Genomic DNA, 19,839 nt, shown 5'->3' on the forward strand with positions numbered 1-19,839 from the left:
TCCCTGGCTGGATGCCTACTTTTCCGCAGTGTTCCCAGAAAGGCACAGTGCCTGGGTGATATCACCTGATGAGCTTCCAGAAGAAAATGATGTGCTGGGGGAGGAGGGTCCCTTTCAGGTTCTGGAAGTTTTCTTCTCTGCACGATTATCTTTTTAAATAGTGAATGCTGTTCTTTGGTACAATATGCTGTCGCCAAGGGAGCAACTGCCTGAAGGAGAATCCATCTTCAGAGGTGTCCGTGATGTAATAAACGACATTTACCTTGAGGGGATGAGAATTAAGCCATGCCCAGGGACTAGAACATATTCAGCCAGAAATCCAGCAAAGTTTCCGAAGTTGTTCTTACTGTGTGTGTCCTGAGCTCGCTTTGCTGGTTGGTCTCTCATTCACCCCGTGCAGTCATTGCTGTCATGATGGGAGCTCTTTACGGACTTCCATTCACAAAGCCCAGGTGTGAACACAAGTGAAAACAAGGCACAAGGCAGCAGAATTCTGTCCCCTATGACCTGTGGCAATAATCTATGATTTCTGTTCTTTGTTGTCCTCATGTGCTTTGCAGTCTGACATTTTCTTTTTGCACCCTCTGGTTTTCCTCTTTCCATGCCACCTGAAATGGTTTTCCCAGTCTGTTCTCCATTTCTCTTATATCATCTCAAGGTTGGTAAAGCAGAATGATCTAAGATAGGAGAATGGAAATTCTCCTGGCAAGGGTTGGGCAGGAACCAAGAAGAGAAAGCCTGCCTGAACTGAAAGGCACTCCATGGGAGATGGGCACACTGCTCTACGCATCCATCCACATCTTTAGAGGCCAACATACTTCCACATGCTTGACTCCAGTTCAGACTCGTAACTAACCCTGCTCCTGTCTGTTCTTTGGGGGTTTTTTTAATTATTTTAAGAAAATAGAGAAAACCTTTCAAAGAAGCCTGTACCCAAGGTGTAGGGACACTTGTATCCTGAGTCTTCCAGTGTTAAATCCTGGCCATTTTTCACTACATTGCAAGCAAACATGTTATTGTCTCCATGTTAATTGCCAACTGTAAGCAACTGGCCTAGCTTCTCGGCTCTCTGTCAAGACAAATCTGTCAGGTTTCATTTATTTGTGTGTTCTGGTACAGCTGGCAGTGAAACTGCCTCGTCTGCCAGCCCTCAGGTTAAAATTCCCCCCAGCTGAATCAGACTATCTCACTGATACACGCCTTGACCAGCTTCTAGGGCATTTTTAGTAAAAAAAACCTTCCAAATACTGGGAATGGCTGGAACCAGAGAGACTATGTTTCAAGTCAGACACTGAGAAATAAAATGACTCCCACTCCTTTGATATTTTGAAAATCAAACACATTGAACTTCTGGTCTTGATTACAAGTGCTCTGTTTTTTGTGGAGACTTCAGACATGGTTGAAGAATCTGACTGCATTCAATGTAGTTATGAAGGAGACTGTTCAAACATGACTGAGTGTAAAATTAAGCAAGTGAGATCGTTAAATGTCAGCATTGCTAATAAGGCCTTTAAGGATTGTTTTCTCAGAAATATTTAGCTAACGTTCCTTCCCACTGGCTGATTGATCCCTTTGGGCACCATCAGCCATTCTGGGACTGGGAATCAAAAGTTCAGAGTGCCCAAGAAGTGTCAGGTCACTCTCCCCTTCTTACACAAGGGAAGTAAAGATAATGTAAAACCATGTGGAGATTGCTGGATTTTGTGGCTAACCCAAGCAGTGTGGTGGTGGCCAGCTGTGGCCTTGATTCCTTAGAGCAAGTCATGGTCTTATGGGTGGAGCTCCGCAAGTCCCGCATAAGTCTCCATAACAGAAAAAGAGCTGGGAGATGCATAAACCTGTGCCCAAGGTGAATGATCAATATAAAATACCTGAGGAAAAAATCCATAATTAAGACTTGTATTTTAAATAGCATAAAAATCTTACAGTTCAAAGAAACTGCAGAGCGTGGCATGCTAAACTGTAAGCCCCTGTTCCTGAGGCTTTGTAGAAAGGTCAGTGGTGGTGGCAAATTGAATGGCAGGTTTTGACCCTTCAGGCATGTGGACACAACTGATTTTTGTGGATCACGTTTTCAGAAGGGAAAGACAGGCATAGCTAGTGAGATTCCAAGCTAATTGTTGAAGGTGTCTCCCTCTGCTTCTCATCCTGACTCGTCACCTCCTTCTCCACCTTGTGTCTCCTACCAAAGCTCTCCTGGATGGGAGAGCTGGGGAAGGTCTGCACATCCCACAGTGGGGATGGAGGCAAGGTAGCAACGTGAGGCAGCACAGGCCTTTGCTGTTGGAAAGCCAGGGGATGTAGAGATGATCTTGTTCTGCACCACTAAGCCATTGCCGGGGCTGCAGACAGAAAAGGCCCAGGAGCATTGCTACTTCTCATCTACATCTTTTTGCACAAGGATGTTAAAACATCTCTTCTTCTCCTCCTCAAGTAGTTGTACATATGTATTGGAAGTGAATTCAAAGCCAGCAAGGAAAGACAGAAGTAGGAACACAGCCCAGGATAACTTGTGACTAAAAATTACTGGCTTTGGACCCAGCTTTTATTTATAACAGATTCATGGGAAATCTTCTAGGATTGTTTCAAAACAATGCCAATTATTACATTTTAGAATTAAAAACTGCATAGCTGGGCAAGGGAGGAAGATTAGATCATATACCAGGAAGTCTCAAAACTGGGAATTTGCCACAATCCCTTAATTCCTAAACTTAAAAAAATGTTAATGACATAGTCTTGAGTATATTAGTAATGAAGTGAGATTTCCTAAAGGCTTGAAGATAAAGACCCTCTGCCCAGCACCTGGCTTTGATGGGAATGTAACTTAGGGAGTATCTGCTCAAGGTAGATCATAGAATCACAGAATGGTTTTGGTTGGAAGGGACCTTTAAAGATCATCTAGTCCAACCCCCCTGCAAGGAGCAGGGACATCTTCAACCAGATCAGGTTGCTCAGAGCCCCATCCAACCTGACCTTGAATGTTTCCAGGGATTGGGGATCTACCACCTCTCTGGGAAACTTGTGCCAGTGTTTCACCACCCTCAGCATAAAAATTTCTTCCTTATATCTAGTCTGAATCTTCCCTCTTTTAGTTTAAAACCATTAGCCCTTGTCCTATTGCAACAGGCCCTGCTAAAAAGGGGTTAATCAAGCAGTCTACAAAGAGAGAACAAGGAGGAAAAAGGTTGCTTTAAATTTTACTTGGCATTTCCAAGGCATTGTATCAAATGCAATAACTTTGAAGAAAAATCATACCTAATCCTGCCTTTCCTTGGTTGACATTTTATTTGTATTTTCCGTCTTCCCCTCCCCTCTTTCCCTTTTTAAAAGGATATTGCTGCTAATGCTGTCTGTCTCACAATTATCACAACAGGCCCTACTAAAAATTTTGCCCCCATCTCTCCTGTAGGCCGCCTTTAGGTACTGAAAGGCCACAACAGGGTCTCCTCAGAGCCTTTTCTTCTCCAGGCTGAACATCCCCAACTCTCTCAGCCTGTCCTCATAGGAGAGGTGCTCCAGCCCTCTGGTCATTTTTGTGGCCCTCCTCTGGACCTGTTCCAACAGGTCCATGTCTCTCCTGTCCAGTGGGCCCCAGAGCTGGACGCAGTACTCCAGGTGGGGTCTCACCAAAGCGGAGTAGAAGGGCAGAATCACCTCCCTTGACCTGCTGGCCACGCTTCTTTTGATGCTTCTTTTGATTCTTTAGATCTGTCGCCCTATAGACTGCAGCAAGGTATTAAGCCCAGAATAAGCTTTTTTAATATTTTTCCAATATCGAATGAATCAGATGATCTTTCAGGTTTATGCACAAGGGCAGTGATTATGCTGCTTGTGCAATTTGAACAGTGACAGAACAAATGAATCTGCCACCCTCACTTAGAAAAGCTGTTCCAGAAATTACTGCACGCTAGAAGAGATCAGCCTGTCTATCATCTTCCGGTGAATGCCTTGGCTTGCACTCTTGCTCTACCTAGTGGATTTGGAACCTATTGAAATGCCATTTTCTAAACCTGGAATTCCTTTATTCTAATCCTGTGTTCATATCATTCTCATTATTATTTTTGGTGATGGTTTTGATGAAGATGATTGTCGTTGCTGTGAACACGAATACCATGTGCTTGGTCTGGCTTTCAGTATTTGGAAAAAAGAATGAACTCCTGAAATAATGATTTTCCCTGAAGAAAAATTATTTGGCTTATATAAATGACATTGTTTCCTACCCCAGTTTATGGAAAAAAGTCTGTATCTTTGAACAGGACAACCAGAAGCCAGGATCAAAATGCAATTTATGACTTGCTTTCTGCCTACCAGTTAACACTCTGCAAACAAGTAGCTCATTGTAACACAGGTGACTCCTGAGAAAGTGATCTGGGTTGCCTAGTCCACCCTCTAACTTCAAAAGCCTGAGTGAACTGAAATCTCTGAGTTTGGCTTCCTAATTCAGCCTGAAATTTCAAAAGCATGGCAATATGGTATCATTCACCATTAACATAGCAATTTACCTTTTAGAGCACTCCTCAGGAAACAGGGGGCAGGGGTTCAAGCCTGTACATTCTTCCTTGGTCTGAGGAGATTCACACCTTCCAGGAGACTGCTGCAATAACACAGAGGCATCTTCCACCCCTCCTTTTAAAACTGGACCATTACACAGGAAAAAATGCAAGTGTCTGAAGTCAAAGGGCAAGAGAAGTCCTGATTCTGTGCATGGTTTCCTAAATGTCATTTGTTGGGTACTACTGTTGGAAGCAGCCTTCTGTATCCCCCCCCAAGCCTAAGTTCAGGACTGTAACATCATCAGCTGAACATTATCACCAGTTCCTACCAATCCCAACTCTGTTCCTTTTCCTGCAGTCCCACCGTTCTGCTTCACAGTCCCATCACTCCTTAGGAGCCCTAACCCAGAACTGAAAGGTCTCTGTATTCCCCTCTATGACTTCTCCTTCCCAAATTGGTTCTCCAAGCACGATGCCCCAGCCATCTAAGGCACACCCCTATCTCAACAACCCCGTTTCCCTCACCTTCCCCAAATGATTTTTTTTTCCTGTGGCCTTAGCAGAAACACATGTCCCAGACTAATTAATTTCCTGTAGGCACATGAGAAGAACAGCAGGGGAGGTCTGGGAGCTGGAGACAGCTTCATGCATCAGTAAATTACTGGCCAGTCAGCGACAGGAGCAGCTGTGTGAAGGCTCTTACTGTGATTTGTAAAAGTCCTGGACATAGGCAAAACCAGCAGTTGCTGAGATTGTTTGTGCTTGGCTTACGTGCAGCACAGTGTGGGAACATCTAGCCTACTGATTCAGACTTTCATCTGGCAAGGGGCAGGTTTTGTTCCAGTCCTTGATCCTTAGGTCGTATCTGCTTCTTATCCATCAGCTTTGTGTAAAATGCGTATGCAGTCTCAGGCATGAGCTCCCTCCGACCTGCTCCCTCCTGGATAAGTGCTTCAAGTTGTTCTTCTCTGCAGAGAGCTTTGTTGTCCCTGATTTAAGCCCTATGAAAATCCGCGAGCTTTATTTGGGTACACTCAGTAGCACATCAGAGCAAACGTCGCTGTGAAGTCTGTGCTTGTAGCTAACTACTGCCTCGGAGTTATCATTTGCTGCTCTGCCGTAATGTTAAGCATTCATATGTTAATCCACTCTTGGAGGCTGTTGTGCCTGCCTGCCTGGAAGGCTTTATCAAATGACAGCAAAATTAATAGTTTGGTTTCTGCCAATTTGATACAAGATGCTTAATATGAAAAGCAGAATATACATCACTGAAGAGAATTTTGGAGCATTGCTTATTCCTCTCCAACTACAATATTTTCATGCTTTTTTTTTTCATTGTCATTGACACCAGGAGAGTTTCTAATTTTCTGTTCTGAAAACAGAAAAGATTCTCCATAAACACTGTGTATGTGTATGTGTATATGCTGGTCTTTATCCCTGCTGAATAGATTTGACTATGCCATATACCAGCTGAAATATCACGAACTAAATATCATTAAATAAATTTAAAGGTTTGGGTTTTTATATCAATCAGTCAATGTCAATCAGTATCACACAGAAGGGAACGGGAACAGCAATTTCTACATTAATTCACTTTGCAGCTTCTTTAACTCTGAGTTTGACAAGGAATCTGAGTTTCACTGTAAAAAAAAGGCAGATGGTATTTCACATAGATATTTTTCTGACCACCCCAATTCCATTTCTTCTTTTTCTCCCCACAGAAACCACTGGACTCTGATTTCCTTGAATGCTGTAAGTTAGCTCTGAAGGAATGGACAACTCCAACAAAAAACCCCACACAAGTCTTCTGAGAAGCCAGCAAGGGAACTAGAAAAAAACAGCTTGACTTGCAAAATCTCACCTGACCCATGACTGACCCTCTGCTAATGCAACACTAATTTAAGACACCTTTGTACATCAGGTGCTGCAACTCCCCGGCGTGTTACTCTTTGTACACTGTTTTTTCTTTAGTCTCCCAGTACAGAGTGGAAAATCTGATTTACATTCAGTTGTTTATGAAACCACCCAAATACTAAATACAAAGCTTTAAACAATTTTCTTGCAAGGTATTGCATTTCACGGTTCATTTCATGTGACAGTCCAAGCCAGGCTTAAGAACACCCAGCCTGTCAGCAGCCCTTTCCCACTGCATCCGTCCCCCGCAGGGAAGCTGCCGGGTTCAACCTGACCGAATAGGGTGAAGTGGTTATTTTTGCTGTGGCCATCAGGGTTTCCAACCAGGCACTGAAGCTGTAGCTCTCTTACCAGTATCCTTTCTGCAGACTCAGCAAGTTTCTAGTGTGGTTATTCAGGTTGGAGATTCCTTTCCAACAGTAAGGGCAAATTTCAAAATGAAAAGAAGGTGTGAGCTGTGCCTTCACTAAAAGTGACTGCTCCTACAGGCACGTCCTCCTAACCCAGATACAACTGCCTCCAGCAAGAGGGCTTTTCTCTCTAAAGCTTATACAGGTTCCAAAGACAAAATAAACTACACAAGCAAAGGACTCTGCATTGAACATACAGATTCTTTTTTTAACGTGTCAAAATTTGGTCCAGAAAAGCTAGTACTTGCCAGTTATGTCAGTCTACAGCTACTTGAAAGACACAGAGTAGCATATATGGTGAACAGAAAAAGGTCCAACCTGACAGACTTTCTTCCTTGCCTCCTACATGGGTTCTGGTAATGCAGAAACCCCAGGTTGAGCTCTGCCCGTGTACCTGTGCAAAATGCACCCCAGCGTCACACTTACTGCCATATTCAGAGCCATCTACGTGTGACTCAGGCGCCACAATATGCATAAATAGTCTTATTTGTATATATTTTTTTCCAGATCCAAGGATGTTTGTGTTGCTTTACATTACAAGTTTTGCCATCTACACGAGCGAACAACCTCTTCAAGGCCAGTTCAAAGGAGAAAACTACTACACCAGATACATCTGTAGCATCCCTGGTTTGCCAGGCCCTGCGGGTCCCCCCGGAGCCAGCGGATCCCCGGGGCCACACGGACGCATTGGTCTTCCAGGAAGAGATGGTAGAGATGGCAGGAAGGGAGAAAAAGGTGAAAAAGGGAGCGCAGGTATTGAATATTTGTGTAACCTAACACAGTAGTACAACAAAATAAGACCTTTCATCGTCACTGTTATACAGATATATATACGTATGATGAATGTGTGTATGTGCCTGTGTGGGTTTAAGTGTGATGCATGTATATATAGTGAGAGAAAGAAAATATGCAGATATATTTTAGATATGTCTAATATGCATGTACTGAAATATGTGTAAATAAATGTAAATGCATAGCCTTCCTGTGCATAGATGCTAAGAAAAAGTTTGGGAAAGATGAAGCATGTGTGGTGTCAAATAAATAGTCTCATTTGTGCCATCAGCCAGGAAAAAAAGATTAGCAGGTATTTAGGTGCCTACTAAAAATGCTCAAATAGCAGGAGATATTTAGTGCATAATTATCATTACATAGGTAGACACAGCACTGTCCTTCCCATCAGCAGGGCCCATACCTCAGTCAGCAATGGACTGATTATGTATAAAATTCTTCAATGTGTAATCAAGATGTATGGAGAAACGTAGAAACATAGAAACAAAGGACCCCCAGGCTGTGGAGTCTGGTCCTCTGTTCCAACCTGCCATTCCTTTCACAAACTTAACTAGAAGACTTTGAAAGTATTTTTGGAGTATTTTGAATTTCTGACCGTGTTTTTCATGTCTGTTCAGGCACATACAGTAGCCCACACAATCATTTACCGAGATGCTATGTGCAACGATTAACTAACTTAAAATGTTTTTGAAGGTTTAAGAGGAAAGACTGGGCCATTAGGACCAGCTGGAGAGAAAGGAGACCAAGGTCAGTCTGGTAAAAAAGGACCTGGAGGATTGACTGGTGCCAAAGGTGAAGTAGGTCCAGCTGGACCACCTGGACCTAAGGGAGATAAAGGAGACCGAGGAGAGCCAGGTGCACCAGGGGTCTGTAAGTGTGGAAAGATAGTGCTGAAATCTGCCTTTTCTGTTGGCATCACCACCAGCTACCCAGAGGAAAGATTACCAATTGTATTCAATAAAGTCCTCTTCAATGAGGGGGAGCATTACAACCCTTCCACAGGGAAGTTTATTTGTGCCATCCCAGGGATTTATTATTTTTCTTACGATATCACCTTAGCAAACAAGCATCTTGCAATTGGGCTGGTTCACAATGGGAAGTACCGGATAAAGACATTCGATGCGAACACGGGCAACCACGATGTAGCTTCCGGATCCACAGTGATCTACCTTCAGCCAGAAGATGAAGTATGGCTTGAGATCTTCTACACTGACCAAAACGGTCTCTTTTCCGACCCAACGTGGGCAGACAGCTTGTTTTCTGGATTTCTCCTATACGTTGATACAGATTATCTTGACGCATTATCGGATGAAGATGAGCTCTGAAGCAGATGATGTCAACTGACATTCAAACTGGACATCCCAGCACAGGATTTCATCCAGACACGGGGGGGGGGAGCACAAATTTGAAAAAAATAATTATCTGGGAGTTTATTTTTGCTTTGACAGGAACCAAATCTGAGCTCACAATGATCTTTTTTAGAATCTAAGCTGGATTTTTTACTAAACAGCAGGGATATCAAAAGGAACTCTAATTAACAAAAGACTGCATCACTCCAGGACTCACTCCTCCTGAAAGCCATGTTTATAATACTATTTAAACAAATTTAAGATACTGTACATTGGATTTTATATAAAATATATTAAGTTGCAATGTAGAATGGGTATTTTGTATATGACATTAAAGTAAAATTGAACAACTGATGCCATAATTATCTTTGGTAATTTTAAGACGTGAAACACATTAAAAACAGAGAAAACATTTGTTTTTAAAAAGGAGAGGAATAAAGCAGAAATGTCTGCATCAGGATGCAGCTGAACAAGTCACAAGGACAGTCCCATCTGATACTTGCACCAACAAATGATATTCAGAATTAACTAACGTCCTAATAAATACATGAAGATTTATACTAGCTGAGGACTGCCCAATGACAGCTATAAAAGAAGAGAACAAAGGCATTAAAAGTATAAAATAATTAAAACTAGGAGATCTGAAAACTTGGAGATAGGCAGTCAGTATTCAATGTGGGTACTTCCAGTATAATTCCAGGTAGGTTTGCTATTCTTTCAATGCTATTCAGTACCTTTATGAGAAACATGGAAGAAAATACAAACTTTTTGCTGAAGAAAATTATGGATGCCAAAAACCTGATAGAACAGTAACCAGTAATGAGAATAAATTATATGGAACAAACTGACTCACATCATTAAAGCAGACTTACTTGTATTGCAATATGGCCAAATGCAATAAAATAAATGTAGGTCACACACAAGATGAAAAACCACGTTCAGGAAATCAGTGAACTTGGAAAAAGTACACGGGACATCAAGGATAATCAGCTAAATATGAGCCATCAGAGTAGGCTGTTGCTATAGCCCTTTGGATGTATGATAAATGGGATTCCAAGTAGAAGTAAGGAGGAGTTACTTATGAAGCTGCACTTTGCCGATGTTTCAAAAACTTACTTGAAAATTGAAAAAAAAAAAAAAAAAAGATTGTAATTCTACCCATATGGATTACACAAGAGATATAACAATGTCAATTTATTTCTCTTGTCAATGAGGTTAAGACGTGATTTGATCACAGTCTGCAAGTACCTGTCTGGAGACAAAATTTCTGGCAGTAGCTGCCGCTTCCTTCTAGCAGACAGGAGCATGGCAATATCCACCAGTGAGAAACTCATTCCTCCCACTGGAAATGAGGAACCCATTTTACCAGTGGTGGTAGTCAATCATTGCAAAAATACCTAGGAATATCATGAGTTCTCCTGCAGTCAACATCTTTAAATCAAGACTGGCAATCTATAATTGGATGTTCTTACTTTCCAAGAACATACAATCTTATTTTATCCATGCCAGATTTACAGATACCCGCTACTTTTATCAGTTATTCAGACAGTTTCCAGTGACAGTGGTCTGTGTTGCACAACTCTTGATCCCGCTTTATTTATGACCAAGGCGGAGGAAAATTTCTGGGTTTTTTTCTGCATACTTGGCTTAATTAAGAAAATAACAACCAAAACAAAAATGACACAAAAATACTGCCGAGATTGCAAAATGAGCACTGCATTTATGTATGGAACATGAATCTATGCACCCCGCATTTGTGGCCCCATCACCCTGGGTGTGAACACGCGTGTCTTTGAGTGCACAGTTGCTGCTTTATGCAGTGAAGAGCTGAAAAGTCCCATCCACAAATCAAACCGGCAATGCCCGTACCAGCCCTTATTCTATTTGACAGCAAGAGATGGGTGGTAGAACAAAAAGTGGATTATTTTTCTAACTAGACATCTAATTTATTAGTGTTATACAAGGGCTGCTTTTCCTGTGAGAAATATGGAAGAGAACACTGACAGATTCAGTTTATCACTGTGCTGTACAGTCATTTATACATCTGCAAATTAAGCACAATATGAGTGCAAAAAGCAGCCCAGTCGTCATTTACCACAACGATTGATGGCCAGTGCTTCACAGCCATCAGTGCCTACACATGGCACAAAGACTATCGGCATCGCTCCATGCGGTGGAATTCCACAGGACAGGACAGACAATCGTATCAGGCCCATGACTCCCAGGAAGCATAATTCAGTAGAGGCAGGATTGGACCCATCATATGTTTTATGCAACAAAAGCAACTAATAGAAGTATTTATTACATGATTATTTTTTAAATAAATACGGGAATAGGTTTGTGACATTTCAATCAATAGAAAATTTATGGTAGAAGTAAAAAGTCAATTTTTATTAGAAATATTTCACACCTTCACGTTTGAAAATCTGCTACAAGGTCAAACTTTAGAGTATGACCGGTTTTCTTCACACTCTACAGTGTTTGGTTGTTATAATAAATCTGGAAAGTTTCAGACAAAACTGATTTTTTGCCATCAAATAGAGAAAAAATAGGGCTTTATAGTGAAATGTTCCTGGTTGCAATCCTAACTAGAAACAAACTGCTTCCACGTAATAATCTTGTAAAAATGAATGAAATAGAAAAGAGATATTTTAACCACACCTATGTTGAAAATGACATCATGGGAATAAGTAAAGCAAGATTTACTGCTTCCCTTTACTTAGTAATTTTAGATTTATGTTTGTACAATCATAGAAAAGTCATTTTAGCTTCCCTAAGTTTTCCCATTTGGATTCTGCAGTTATTTGAACAGTTTAATATTTTGGCATGAACTGTTAAAAATAAGTAATTCCATTGAATTATTCCTATAGGTTTTGGCAAGAAGAATTTTTTTACTATGTGTATGGACAAGATATTTATACAAGTAGCATGTGTTCCTTACCCTCATTCAGGATCTCAAGACATTCTTCTAAAGGAAATCATTGTTACTACTATTATTTTACTTGAAAATAGATCAACTTTGATGACATGATATTTCATTAGGGGTATTTCTTTGTCTCAATTTGAATTTATATGGAAAATACCTTGGACTGAAATCTTCCCTCTATTTACACCAGTAGGTGGCAAGGTCTGATTTGCTTTCAAGATGTAGCTCAAAATCTCTTTGGGATTAAAATTTAAAATCAATCAAATATTTCTACACAATATATATGTCATTTTACACATGTCCTAGTGCCAGATAAAATTAGACATCCAGACCAAGTCAGTCATCTAGACTTTGTCTACAGTCAGCAGAGAGAAATTAGTATCACCAGAAGAAACTCCAAGGAGAAAGCATGTTTTTGCTGCAGCACCAACTCCTGGGTTTTCTGCCTGAGGCTGGAAGATCTCATACAAACCACCATGAAACCAGCGAACACGATCAAGAAAATTAGCATTCCTGAGATTCGTAAGTAAAAAAATATAAAATATATATATATATATTTACTTGGGATATATGTATTTAAATATATATAAGTAAAAATAAAGTTGCTTGAAACAAAATAGCCCCCACAATCTTTTACTCTTTCAGACTTTCTCTATACCTGGTAGAGCGACATCACAGAAGTCGTCAGTTACAGGTTCCATTGCTGAACATTTTTAACCTAGATAACTAAATAAATACTAAACTCTGTCTTCAAATTGATATTTTATTTTGAATAAATACCTTCACTTTCTTCACTACTGGTATTCATATCCATATGGTTTATGCTACTATACAATTTTTTTTCAGGAGCAATAGGTCCTAAAGATTTCAGACAATACAGAGGAAAAAGTTACCATTGGATATCAGTACTGAAAACATTATCTACATTCTTCAAATCTTTTTAAATCTACCTAACACCACTTATGCGCTTTTGTGATAGGCAAAAATATTAAAATCTGACAAGCAGCTATTTCGTTCCCTGCCAAGTATGTTTCATTAGTTGGTTCCCCCACTAGTTTCAGTTCGTATTTATTCACTAAGACATTTACTAATGAATTCGCTTTTAACTAATAGGTTTAATTTATCCATTTGGAGGCTATTCATTCTCTGGGTAATTACACTGATGTTGTACTAGGTAATTTGGTCAGTGGGAATTTTAATTTTCTGTGGAAATGTGGCTTACTTACTATATGTATTTCAGTAGGTGAAGAATCCCATCCAAGAAATAATACATGAGACTAAACACGAGAAAAATAGAGCTTGAGAAAGCAATACAGCATAATCTTTCTCAATGAGTAATACGTTGCTTTCAAGAAGCAATTTATTCCTTTCAGTATAAACCATTTAGACTTCAGCTCACAGAGCATTTAGAGGTTATACTCATTTCCCTGTACCTCCTTAAGTCAACACTCCAAACTAAGGTTATGTCAGTATTTCTGATTTTCAGAGACATGATTCTTTCTCTTGCTGGCATGAACAAAGTTCCGAGAATTCTGATGAAATTCTCAGTCTCTGACACATGGTTTTGTCCTAGTTGTATTCATCTGACCAAATCATGAAAGTTACTACCTAAAAGAAAAGAAAAATTAACATCTTATACATTTATATTTTAATAGTAAAAACCTCCAAAGAAAATGTCTTGCATTACTTGGCATTTGGCTTATATATGCCTCAATTTTGAGTGTAATTATTTAATAATAATTACACTTATAATAATTATAATTATTATTATTTATATAATTATTGCGGAGGAACTCTTTATCAAGGAGTGTAGTGATAGGACGAGGGGTAATGGTTTTAAACTGAAAGAGAGTAGACTTAGATTAGATATTAAGAAGAAATTCTTTGCTGTGAGGGTGGTGAGACACTGGAACAGGTTGCCCAGAGAAGCTGTGGATGCCCCATCCCTGGAGGTGTTCAAGGCCAGGCTGGATGGGGCTTTGAGCAACCTGGTCTGGTGGGAGGTGTCCCTGCCCATGGCAGGGGGGTTGGAACTCCATGATCTTTAAGGTCCCTTCCAAACCCAAACCATTCTATGATTCTATGATTTTGGTATGATCCAGCAGCTACCTGCTGGATGAGGTCTAAGGACATTTTTCCTCTGTGCAGATTGTTCCTGCAGAAGCAATTTTTAGGGTGAAATTTATCTTACCTGACTCTAAGCTCTAAAAGCTCAAAGATCATTGCCTAGGCTAACTCAGTGGTTACCTCGCCTGTCATCAGTGCAAAGAAATAGGTGGGGTAAATCTCTGTTTGGATGACACTGTATTAGATGCCTCCCTTAAGAAAGGAAGAATCCAGAGATACCTGTCTCTTCACATCATTGCCTCTATCTACAGGACTAACTTAGGTTAGCCTTTAACCTTGAGACAGCAAAAGTTAAATAAGACATCTGCTCTGAGAGAACAGCCTGCTAAGTAGAAAAATTGGCGTAATTTAATACGGCAATTTTTATGCCTCACAATTAGAGAGAAGATGTGGATTGATGAGAACATAGAGGTACCCTTATTATGATGGAAGTGACCTCTTGTCAGACCTTTTGTAAAGTATTGCTCAAGTTCCTCCCGGGACAACTTCAACTGCAGTAACTTGGCTGTCCTCCAGAAAATTCTACAGTATATTAAGGTGGGCTAGATAATCCTCTCATTCCTCCGAATTCAACACAGTTAAGTATACATAAAATATTGATATTTTAAAGATACTTAATTTTAGGTGTAGAAAACTTATACGTATCCTGAAGCATTTCTACTTACACAGAAGAAAAAATATAAATTTGTTGCTTTTAAAATTTAAAGCACCTGTCAAAATCCTAAACACAAAACAAAACATAATGCAATATTTGTAAAATCATCTCTTTGAAAGAATAGCCTTGTTTATATCATAGAATCATAGAATGGTTTGGGTTTGGAAGGGACCTTAAAGATCATGGAGTTCCAACCCCCCTGCCATGGGCAGGGACACCTCCCACCAGACCAGGTTGCTCAAAGCCCCATCCAGCCTGGCCTTGAACACCTCCAGGGATGTTAAAGGGACAAAAATACTGAATTCTGGAAAAATATAAATGAACTATGATTCTCAGCAGGCTCTAAAGTGAACTTTTAGCAAGAAGCAGATGAGATTTCTAGAAATGAGTGAATTATATGAAGGAAATGTACCAGCAGTCCCTTTTCTTTCTCTACTTTCAACAAAGTGTTATTCCCAGGCTCAGAAATCAGTGGAAAGGATTTAAAAATTTTGAGTTGAAGAACAATCTCTTTAATGATCTGAAAACTTGCCTACCACTGATGCTGATGTCCCCTTCCACACACCACCTGCCTTCACCCACACTCTTGTCAGATGTTCTGGAACGTGAACCTGGATTTCTTCTCTACCTGTGACAAATTTCAGGAAATTTTATTTGTGATTTCTGTCACGTTGGAGTAAGGTGGGACCAGTTTAAAATCATGAAGACAAGCAGAGTTTGTTCTCCCTTGTTTGTAACCTCCATGAAACCAAGATCACTGTAGAGTTGCACTTACTATTTGATATTCCTCTTATTTTACAAACGTTGTACATGGCTTGTAAGATTTAGAGTTTTGCTCCTGTTTTCACTTGGGTTTACAAGTTTTGGCTTGTAAAAAGGCAAGGCAGGGAAAAAGAAGTGTATATCACAACGCAAACCTTACATTATTCATTTTAAAGCTGTTTTACCCCTGAACTTGTGGTCTGTGATCCCTTAGCCTGCCTGCTCCTGGGGCAGAACTACAAGCTGCCATCTACCCTGCCTGTGCTAAAAGCCATCCCTGTCCACTGCTGATAAAATAACTCTTTAAGTGTGACAGTGTCACATCTAACCAAGTAGGACTGCTCACATGGAGCATTAAACCTGCCATCCGGTGTAATCAATGACATCGGCCTTGCCTTTGCTTTTATAATGCTGACTGAGATAAATGAGTTGTTCTCCGCCCCAGGAAACGTGTGGTTTGAATTCTGGATGTCTCCTGTGAGTAGAGTCATTGTACTGACATGTGTTTTTAAGCAGCTTTCTATCCTGTTAAGCAAAGGTCCCCCACTGCTCCTTTAGGGTATTACAGTAATGTTCCTTACATAATGCTGTTCATATTTGTCCATCATTTAAACTGTTTGTACAACTGTTTCTGAGACTGGAATAAATTGTTGGGACACAGGCTTATTAGCAAAACAAGATGTTGAACCTGAGTCCTTGCCAAACTTTAGATGAAGGTTCACCCACTGGATCATTTCCACAGTCCCACATACGGTGAGACTTAGCAGATCACAGAGACGCGCACTGCATATGTTCCCCTAAGAAACCTCTCTTCTGTCACTTCTTTCCCATTCTTGAAAGCTGTTGTCATGTCAGGTGTCTTCTAGCTGTGATAGTTCCTCTTTTAGCAATTAAAAATGCACTCTCCCAATCTTTTTACCTGCTATGACTGTTTACTTCTTCCCATGGTCTCCTTCTCATAACAGTATTCAGAAATGAGAAACAATTTAGCCACCTCTTTTCATGTGATTCCAGCTACTAAAACTTTGCAGAAACAGACCTTCAGATCTTACAGGGACTGTTTCTATAAAGACAATTATAAATAGGTCTAATAACAACTCCATTTAGTATCAGCAATATTGTTTATTCTGGTTGTACTAAAGATACTAATACAAGTTAACGTAAGAAATTTGTTAACAATTCAGTGCAGCAGAAAAGATCCCTTTCCAGATTTGATAGGAAAAGTATAAATTGCTTTTGCCTATAAAGATTAGGAATTGTAGATAAGACAATCCACATTTCTACAAACTGACACCTCTGATATTTCTGCCATTCCTAGTACCTACATAAACTGGTTGGGAGCATTTAACAAGCAGGTAATCTATTCCTCCACTGCTTCTCTGACCAGGGCTTAAGGACTGTATTTCCCTTTAAGCAGGCTCCAAAACAACCCTAATGAAGCCTTCATATCCTTCTTTTTTTCTGCTACAGAAGTATTAAAGTACATTGATAACTTTATAAAGTTGTGATTTGTCTTGCTTCTTACTTTGGTTTCAGGATTCGCCTTCCTCAGACTCAGAACATTTACCGATACACTTTTTTTAATCCTGGTGTGGTGAAAAGTCCGTGGTTGCAAATCACAGCTGCTGAGAGATTATACCTTTCCAAACTGCGCTATGTTTCCAATTATTTTTCCCCAAAATGACAAGCTAAGAAGTTTGCTGAGGTTTATGCTGATTTGTAAAGGTCATCTGTAAAGAATAACGCATCGTTGTCCCCTTGATACAGCTTTGGTTAATACTCCGAGTACTTTAATGCATTGGAAAACAGAGACAGCGCTTGGAAAACAACTGGCTACTAACCCCCTACTTCCAAGGATTTAGCCTACATGACTGATGTCAGGGATTTTTTCAGAGTGAAATTAATCTAAAACCAAATTTACTTGCTGGAATGTTGGCACATAATCTGAATTAGAGGTGTTTAACATCTCCCTTAAGTCAACAGAGGGAGACAGGGTCTTCCGCCAGTAATTAATACTCAGGAATCGCTGCTCTGAATTGTACCCATACCGAGAAGGGTCTGTGCCTCTCCTCTAGTTACAGAAGATGTACGCATAAATTAGGACAGATAACTTAGCAAAGTTAGGAACTTAAAGTTATGAGGAGTGACTATCTTTACTGTGTTTCAGTCTGAAACAACCACCCTTGATCCTGAAAAAATATAGCACGGCTATTTTTTTTTTCAAGTTACTGCAGTAACTGAAACGCAGCGCTGCCTGCAGGAGCTGCAATCACTTCATCCTCCCCATGCTTTAGTCATGAATTTCCCTTTCACTGTAAAAGAAATTGTTTTCAAAAAAGAAGTCTTCCGGAACTGTTTTAGCGGCTTGAGGAGGAAAATCTGACTCTTTCTCTTTAAAAAGCAAAGTTGAGGCTTCGTTGCCAGGGGGAGCCTTGTGCTTGGCTCTTTCTGTACTCCCAAAGCTGCTGTATAAGGAAACTCAGGTAGGAAACGAACATTTTCCTTTAGATCTGTTTCAACATCACAGCATTCTGCGTGTTTCCATGAATGGGACAGATTTAAGAATCCCAAATCCTCAAAATTATTTTCTAGGTACTTTTGATGTAGTTATATTTTTTTTAAAGAGGGGTGAGAGAAACTTCACTGCGTTTCTGTTGTCAGTTTTAAGTGCTTTGGAAACGGCCTCTGAGCTCATGGAGAGCTTTATAGTTCTTGCACCCAGTTGTTTATTACATTTTAAAGTGCCTGCTTTAGTACTTAACTTCAAGAACTGCTAGAAAATTTTTAAAGAAAGCGACCATAAGACCCTTCTGCTATGTCGCCAGCGTTCTATCTTTACACATGCCTTTCGGAAAGGCTGTTTAAATTTGATACATAAAGCTTGATATGAAAAAGAGGTTTATGTGCCAAACAATAAAAATGCTGCCGCTTCTTGCAGCGCCCTATTTTTTGTGCCACGAAGAGAGCATTTGCTGAACCCTGCCTGCAGCAAGGAAACGTTCCCATTTTTGGGTAGATCACCTTTAGCCCTGGTCTGAGATACTTACTGAGGGAATTGGTGCTGAGCCGAATTCACGGGTTGTTTGGGAGATAAGTCACATTTGTCTGAGAAAACCACTCGTTTAGGGCAAGTTCAGCTCCCTGTGCTAGTTGAGACTTATTTAGAAACCTGAAAATCATTTGGGCTAGTAGCTGGTAAGGGCTAAGCCTCAGGCAGGAGATAAGCACGTTGCTCCTCCTCTGCTGCTCCTGCTTTTTTATTAGGCATCTTCCCGGGCTGGAAGCCTTTTTTGAGGCGAGTATGTACGAACCCGGCACAAAGAAGTGATGGGGAAACAACAGATGGCCTAACAGTAGGCCTCAGTTAGCTCTCTTGCTAGAGGAGATTTAGCCAGGTACGGAAAAAAGGCCCCGCATTTTACTCCTGTGAGTGGTTTCATGGGGATTTTGAACTCCAGAATAATCTATGCTGTCACAAGTTACTTCCTCTGTTAGGTCAGTACATCAGGGCTGGGGTTCTGCACCGGTGCAGCTACTGATACCCAAGGCAGATTTTATGTAGTTTATAAATGGTTAAACTGCAGATAATCTTTTAGAGAAGAAATGTAGCTATTTTAGTAACCATCCCAAATGGTTTCAAGGACTTAGTAAGATAAGAAAGGATGTATGTGGCCTTGAGAGCATGGTGGCCTAAGACAGGGATGCAATAAATACGAACATTGTCTGACAAACAGGTGGTAGCAGGGAGATCATTAGTTTTAATGAGCAATTAAGCAGTTAGAATGTTTTGCCAACATGAAAAGTGAGCCAAAGGACAGGTGAAGAAGATGAAGACTGAGGAAGAAATGACCCTCACTCAAAATGAGGGCCACCAGAAGGCACAACTATGCATGCTCCAAAGCTAATTATAATATGTAAATGAATTCTTGGAAATGTAATGAATATGCTAATGTTTTCTTGGAATTACATGGAATATGTATACCTGTTGTGTATAAATTTAATTTGACAACAGCGTTCGGGGTGCACAATAGGAGGAGCAACCCCCTGTGCACCCGGCGCCGCAATAAAGAATGCCTGCTTTCTAAAACTTCAAATTGAGTCTTAGAAAGTTTAATCTGCCGGTTTGCGGTAACACTACGTTTGGGCAAGGTTTGTGCAGGGACGGTCACTTTCCTGTCAACTGAAGGTAAAGGAGGAAGGGAACCCGCAGTCCTAGTAGCAACCAATTCAGTTGCACAGAGAGAAACTTTAAAACTTCCTAATTGTTTGTAATCAAATACAGCAACTCTCAGTGTTCAGGGTGCAGAGGTTAAACTGGGATGTATCTCGTGATCATTATGCACGCATTCCAAGTGTATCTCTCATCAGTAATTCCTGCGTTGCTTGTGACAGCCGGGTGTCAGCCAGCGAGCAG

The 19,839-nt window shown here is 40.4% G+C and overlaps 1 protein-coding gene across 1 annotated transcript in view; it reads left to right on the plus strand.

The window, feature by feature from the left end:
• Positions 1 to 9,315, plus strand: part of C1QTNF7 (C1q and TNF related 7) — a 36,910-nt gene extending 27,595 nt beyond the window's left edge. The window contains exons 2-4 of the mRNA XM_074148357.1: positions 6,215 to 6,414; positions 7,325 to 7,570; positions 8,300 to 9,315. Of these exons, the coding sequence (XP_074004458.1) occupies positions 7,333 to 7,570; positions 8,300 to 8,931 (870 nt within the window). The 5' untranslated portion in view covers positions 6,215 to 6,414; positions 7,325 to 7,332 and the 3' untranslated portion in view covers positions 8,932 to 9,315. The remainder of the gene's footprint in view (positions 1 to 6,214; positions 6,415 to 7,324; positions 7,571 to 8,299) is intronic.
• The last annotated feature ends 10,524 nt before the right edge of the window (positions 9,316 to 19,839 follow it).

This window comes from Numenius arquata, chromosome 5 (genome assembly GCF_964106895.1).
Source record: "Numenius arquata chromosome 5, bNumArq3.hap1.1, whole genome shotgun sequence".
NCBI lineage: Eukaryota > Metazoa > Chordata > Aves > Charadriiformes > Scolopacidae > Numenius > Numenius arquata.